Source organism: Pundamilia nyererei, unplaced genomic scaffold (genome assembly GCF_000239375.1).
Source record: "Pundamilia nyererei isolate P.nyererei 1_Seehausen unplaced genomic scaffold, PunNye1.0 scaffold00656, whole genome shotgun sequence".
Taxonomy (NCBI): domain Eukaryota; kingdom Metazoa; phylum Chordata; class Actinopteri; order Cichliformes; family Cichlidae; genus Pundamilia; species Pundamilia nyererei.
The window spans coordinates 21,641-28,842 of NW_005188057.1; the positions used below are offsets into that span (position 1 = coordinate 21,641).

Below are 7,202 nucleotides of genomic sequence, written 5' to 3' on the forward strand. Positions count from 1 at the left end.
AAATTGAGCTGAAAAGAGCAGAAGAGATTGAGATTTGTACTGAAAAGAAGTAAAAATTCTGCTGAATAGAGGTGTAGCTGTGGCTACAATGTAGCTTGCCATCACCAGTGTGTGAGCGTGTGTGTGAATGGGTGGATGACTGGATGTGTAAAGCGCTCTGGGGTCCTTAGGGACTAGTAAAGCGCTATACACATATAAATACAGGCCATTTTAGCAAAAAGTTGAAAATTTGAATGGTGAAAATCGGCTGAAAACTGAGGGAGTAGTTAACCAGCAAAGGTCGGAGCAACTAGAATAAGGTAGAAGAATAAAGTTTATCTGACTACAATCAGATAAAGTCTAAATGTTGGTACAAAGAATCAGAATTCCACTTTTAAAGTCAAGAGAAATGCTGTGGGGGAAGCTGAACAGCTGACTGAGTTTGCAGATCATGTGGAGTATGATGATAGCAGGTTTAATATAAATTTATAAAAACTGTCTTGTCTACTCAGATGACTTCTCATCTTATGTATGAAAACAACTCGGCTCAATCAGCAGAGCAGGATCATTTCTATAAAATTTGCAGCTTTATAGACTTAGTTTAGTTTAAATAATTAAAGTCAATGTGTCCTTTAGAGTAAAACATTTATAAGAATTGCATTAATATATATCCAGTGTGATGTTGAATACCTGCAGCAATACATCAGTTCTACACTAGATGTCTCTTTGTATTTGAAGAAATGATAGATAAATGAGGAAGTGATTGTGTTAAAGCTGAACGCAGTTTGTCTGCAGAAATACTCTGAATTTAACATTTCCTCTTAGATGGATGTTGATTGATTAATGCTTCTGATATTTTATCAAGTTAGATATGAGCAGTGGTAGTAATCAGGCCTTGAAAATATTGATATAGCCAACTTTTTCTGATTAGAAGTAAAAATCTGCAACAGCCATGTTGTTGCCAGAAACTGGATGTTTGTTTATGGGTTTCATTCTGTGTCTCTCAGGTAGGAATAATTTGTTTCTCTTCATGACAAGTAAGTAATGATGTGTCAGGAATGTAGATAAAAGATGTAAAAAGTTCATTTCAGAAAACAGAAGATTCCCAGTTAACAGGATTTTTACTTGTTCTAGTGTTCTGAATTCTCCAGCGTATAAAAGCACCAGATTGTGATCCTTCTCACTGAAAAAAAGGCCACGTTGGGTTTACTTAATTCAATAGTGGACATTGGTTGCACACAACTGTTTTGCTTTGGCAGAAACTTAAACAACTGAGTTAAATCAACACAACTTACTCATATTCAATAAACCTGTGCATTTTGTGTTGATAAAACGTGATTGAAACATGTTTAGATGAAGTAAGGTGAGCTTTTGGAATATTTTAATCCTTCGCAATGTTGTCATTTTATTTCAACACTATTCAATAACATTTAGCCCAATACTACTTGGTCACTTAAATACTACATGTTGTCTTCATATTACATATTGTTCAACAAAGTCTAGAATCTGGTTAGCATAAAAATGAAATGGATCTACAACTTCCTCCTATCTTTATACATGGTTGCAGAGGGGCTGGGGCATAACCCTGAAGTGATAGGTTACAGGAGGCAGGGTACACCCTGGACAGCTCACCAGTCTATCACATAGAGACAAACAACGATTTTCACTTACATTCATGGGTAATTTAGATTCACCAATTAACCTAACCTAACTCTTTTGACTTTTAACTGTGGGAGGAAACTAGAATACCTAGAGAGAAACCACTGCAAGCCAGATTGGGGATTTAAACCTAGGACCTTTTTACTGTGAGGCAACAGCACTAACCCCCATGCTACAAAGCCAGGCTTAACAAAAGTAGGAAAGCTATGATTTCAAGGCTTGATGCAGAATTTTTCGTACGTTTTTGTCCTTGACAGGTTAAACCACAATAAATAGAATAAATAGCGATAGCATACACGTGGTGTGTGTGTAGTTGTCTGCCTCTTATAACTCCAGTGGTTTTCCTGCAGTTTGAAATCTTTTGCAATCTTGTGAATTTCATGAGTCCAGCAACTAACCACTCTTACTAGATTGTGTCACGTCATCTGAACAAGTTGTTGAATTTCGTACAGATCCTACATGATTTAGTTACGTTCAAGATAGAAACATGAAATTTTTGTGTTCAAATTACAAGTTAGACTTTTTTAATGTAACAACCACCCAATTTACTTTTTTCGGTATACCAAAAAAGTAGAGGTGGCTGCTTGACTTGACTGAGATGGATGCCTTCCTGAAACCACGATCCAAAGCGCACAAGACTGAAATCCCTTACGGTGTCGCGAGATTCAACATCGCTATATTACTGACTTAGTTCACTCAAACATGATATGAACAATTTAATCTACCCTCTCTACATGTCATGTAGTTTCTACACTATATAGTTACACTTAACTTTAAAGCATAAGGTAATTGTGTTAAATACACGCAAGATGCTTACATAAATCCAAGAGACGACCAATCCCCTTTTTTTCAGTGTAACATGCTGTCATCACAGATTAGCACAGAGAGGAAAGTTAGCATAAATGTTCACCATGTTTTCTAATCACATGTTGTGCTAAAGGTGTTCAGGGAAAACCAAACAGCATCTGTGCCTTGAAAGGTTCATCAGTGAATCTGCCCTGCTCACATCAACATCCCACTGCAAGAAATAGCTGGTACACTGGACACGATACTGTCTCCAAGATTGAACTCTCCACAGATGAAACACATGTAAAGTACAGCATGTTAGCAGAGAGTAATTTCACTCTAACAATCAATAATCTGACAGAGAGAGATGCAAATTTTTACTGCTGGATTAAAACTGCTGACAGATCAAAGTGCCAACAAAGTGGAATTCATCTCCATGTTACAGGTACAGTTCTTTTTACAAATGCATCACAAATGAATGAGTTTATGAATGATCAGTGTATTCATGTTGGTCATGTGACCTCTCAGAGCTGCAGGTAAAGGTGATTCCTGCCACAGAGGGACAGACAGTAACACTGATGTGCAGCAGCAGCTGTCCTCTGACTGAAAAGCCTGCAGCCTACATCTGGTACAAGAACAGAGAGTTTCTCTATGAGGACTGGTCTCCCTGGTACCAAGAGCTGCTCAGCAGTGAGGAAGCAGTCACATACTCCTGTGCTGTCAAAGGCTACGAGCATCTCAGAGCCCCTGAAGTCTCTGTGGGTGAGTCATGATGGACACCTCCTCATCATGTTATGAGATGTTAAACACAAACACTTTACTCTTCAGACTCTAATGAATTTACTGAAAGTTGTTGGTTTTTCTCAGGTTCCATCACAGAGACCTGCTTCAGTGTGACCTATGCTAAAGGGAAAATGTGTTCTTATAAACAGACATCAGTGGACGAGTCCTGCTCCATCACATATCCCAGAGGTGAAGTTCTGGACAAACTGCACTTTGAAACTTCATTTTTATTTGTTATTTATTTGACATGACAGAGATGAACTGGTGGAAAATGTGTTTATCATCTCCCAACAGAAATTCATGTCCAGAGGACTCCTGCTGAACACAGAGGTCACATCAGACTGACCTGTAACAGCAGCTGTTTTCTGACTGAGCCTCTGATTTCCTTTGTGTGGTATGAGAACAGAAAGCCTACAGTGCAGGAGGGAAAACAGATTCTAGTTTCCATCTCTCATCCAGACAGTTTGTCTTGTGCTGTAAAAGGTCTTGAGGATGTGCGCTCTGCTGACGTCTGTGAGTAAACTTACTGTCTCTCAACTTGGTACTTGGTATTGTTCTAATTCTGTCTTGTTGTGAGAATACCTGACCACAAAAACAGAAACACTGTAAATTTTAATGCTACAATAATGACACATTAAACATCATTTTTAATTTCTGATAATGTTTTGATTTTTTTGAAACAGTCACAGATGTTGCTCTTTTGCACTTTTCGGCTGCCGTTGCAGGGTTTTCGTTCATTATTGTATGAGATGTGAATCTCTGTTACGTTTGGCAATTGTCAGTGCTTATTCAGATGGGTTTTGTAATAATCAATTCACTGATCATTTTTTTTCTAAAGACAGCTCTTTTGAATCAGTAATATACTGTATATCTTATAGGTCCTGATAAAATATTTGCACAGAAATTGATTGAAAATTCCTAATCAAGGGAAATCATTTATGTCTGTGATAAAGTTGAGCTGTTTTGCCAGACAGTTATTAACTCTTTCTGTCTACTTCATCAATATTTCAGGTGTTAGTGATGATTCCTGCTGGAGTTTGAATTATGTCCACAACAGAATCTGTGCTCTGGAAGGATCTTCAGTCAACATCTCCAGTAAATACTCACATCCTGACCACGAGCAGATACAGTCTAAATGTTGGTATAAAGTCAAGAGAAATGCTGAGGAGGACATCAGGAGGAACCTGACTGAGGATGCAGATCATGTGGAGTATGATGACAGCATGAAGAACCAACACATCCTCAGATTAAAGAAGCTGAAGAGAGATGACTCAGCAGAATACAGGTTCACCATCACAGCAGAAGCTGAAGAAGTGAAACAGTTTGATTTTCCTGGAGTTACTCTGACTGTCACAGGTAATTATGGTTTGTCTTTCTTCGTATAAAAATAATAAAAATAACAGTCAACACAAAATCCTCTGCAATGCTTTCAGCTGAATTAACAAGATGAAAATGCATGAATTTTCCTCAGCTGATGATGCGATAAGAAATATTTTATTTAGTCAAAAGGCTACAGATATTTGCCTTTTATTGCTTCTTTCACTCTTCAGAAGTTAGTGAAAACCAAAAGCACCAAATCTTGTTTTATCTTTAATGAAAACTAGTTTGTGTTACATTTACTGACCAGTCTGAGTGTTTTTCAGAGCTGAGAGTGAAGATGAGTCCTTCTGCAGTGGTGACAGAGGGTCAGAGAGTCACACTGACCTGCAGTACCAGCTGTCCTCTGACTGACAACACAAACTACATTTGGTACTTCAACAGTCGACCTCTGACCTCGAGAGAGAACCAGAACAAACATCTGATCCTAGACCCAGTCAGCAGGGAGGATGCAGGAAGCTACTCCTGTGCTGTGAAAACCAACAAAGATATCCGCTCTGCTCCAAAGACTCTCACTGTCCAAAGTATCACAGGAACATGGACACCAGCAGCTGCAGGAGTTTCTGCAGCTCTGCTGGTTTTAATACTTCTCACTGTCTGCTGGTGGATCAGGTGAACGTTACTGTGTTATCTCTAAGACCAGTTATGTATAAAGTGTGATGTGAAATGTTTTACCCATTCACTGATTTGTTTCTTTTATGCAACAGAAAAAAGAAGACTTCCAGTCAGTCTCTAAGAGGAGAAATGTCAGATACAGTGCAGCAGGTACGAAACAAGATTCAAATAATTCTGCTGTGTTAGAAAAACTTCCCCTTATCTTTCCTTTTTTCCTCACATGATCATTTATTCTGGAAAAAAAGCTTAAACTTATTATATGTCTGCCTTTTTCTGAGTAACCAACTGTAGCATTCTTTTCAGTGTTCCTACCTACACCCGATGTTCATGTTCATCATTGTATCAAATAAGTCAGATATCATACATCAGCAATCCTTACCACACATTACATTAATATCGTCTTCAACTAGATTTGAAATTGATTGGACATTGAACAGTCGTGATGTTTACCACTGACAGGAAAAATAATTTTTGAGTTCATTGCCATTTTTGTCCCGTCTGTTTCTTATTGTTATATCATGACCTCTGACCTTAATTGACACAATTGAGACCTGAAGTTCTTTAGAGGTTCTGGGTTCTTTTGTGACATCCTGGATGAATAGTCAATGAGCTCTTGAGAGCTTTTGGCTCTCAGCATGGTTCACTGGAAGTCCAAAGCCTTATAAATGCTTTTGGAAACAATTTTTAGGCTGACAGATGTCAGTGACTTTGTTTCTCATTTGTTCTTTGGATCATTGTTTTTTTGGGGGGTTAGGTCTCTTAACTTGTTTCAGTTTGTCAGACAGGTTCTATTTGAGAATCTCAGTGACAGTGCAGTACAGTGACAATGTAACAAACAACAAACAACCAGCTATGAGTTATTGATGCAGTTTGATATAAATTTATAAGAACTGTCTCGTCTCCTCAGATGAACATTGACCCCATGTATGAAAACATCTCAGCTCAGTCAGCAGAGCAGGATGATCATCACTACAGCGGACTGCACTTCAGTGAGAACCACACAGCTGACCTCTACTCCACCATTGAGCCACGGTATGCTCAATAAAGAAACGTTTGTTACCATGGTGATTTCAACTCCAGTGATATTACTTTACCATCACAGCAGAGAAACTGCAGCATCTGGATCTATCTTTGGGTTACACTCGCTTCATTGGAATATAAAATAAAGGTAGAAATAAGTAGAAATTGAAATCAATTGAAATTGAAAAATCTCAAGTAGAAATTCTCAAGCTTTTGAATTAAAACGTATTTGGTAATGATGTACGTCCGTCACAAAAACCTACAAAAAATGACGCAATCGTTTAAAAATTCTGCTATGTCCAAAAGCCCACGAGTGTGCATTTACTGATCACCCACTTAAAGGGTGCTATTTTTGATAACTTTGTTAGACATTGTATTACTTTGTGTGCTTTGGGTGCCACTAATAAAAACATCAAAGCCATTGTGTCTGCAGGTTTGTCTTCTGTTAGGTTTTTGTCTGTACCACAAAATAACCACTAACACTGTCACCTGTCTCTGCTCTCACTGTCAGCACTGTCAGGTTTTTGATGAACATATAATAATATGTAGCCATGTCACATGTTTAACTGAGCTGCTTTGAATGCAGTTTGTCTGGAGAAAGTCTCACAAAATTAAAATCTTTTTTCAGCCTTTCAGGTAGGAATGAACTATTTAAGTAAAGAGCAGATTCACTGTTTGACATGATTTGTTCTGTATGACCTCTCAATTGTATTAAAGTACCAGATTTGGACTCTTTAACACTAAAGTGTTTTCTTCACACAATTTGAAGTCCATCATTATACAATGAGAAAGATGAAACAAAGATGACAAGTGAAAAACATTCAAAACAGTTGCCAATCTTCCTAGGGGTAGACGTCCCAGACAATTCACCCCAGTCAGACCACATAAGGCTCAGAGAAACTGCAAATCCCCCCAGGAACTACAAGACTCCAAAGGCCTCAGTTAGCATGTTAAATATTAATATTCATCTAAGTGCAATTAGA

The 7,202-nt window shown here is 38.0% G+C and overlaps 1 protein-coding gene across 1 annotated transcript; it reads left to right on the forward strand.

The window, feature by feature from the left end:
* Positions 1-748: 748 nt before the first annotated feature.
* LOC102201988 (uncharacterized) lies at positions 749-6,767 on the forward strand. The gene is made up of 9 exons (XM_013907960.1): positions 749-986; positions 2,579-2,869; positions 2,953-3,186; positions 3,292-3,396; positions 3,502-3,720; positions 4,219-4,563; positions 4,851-5,196; positions 5,292-5,349; positions 6,107-6,767. Exons 1-9 carry the CDS (start codon positions 932-934, stop codon positions 6,242-6,244), a joined length of 1,791 nt encoding a protein of 596 aa, XP_013763414.1. The 5' UTR covers positions 749-931; the 3' UTR covers positions 6,245-6,767.
* Positions 6,768-7,202: the final 435 nt, after the last annotated feature.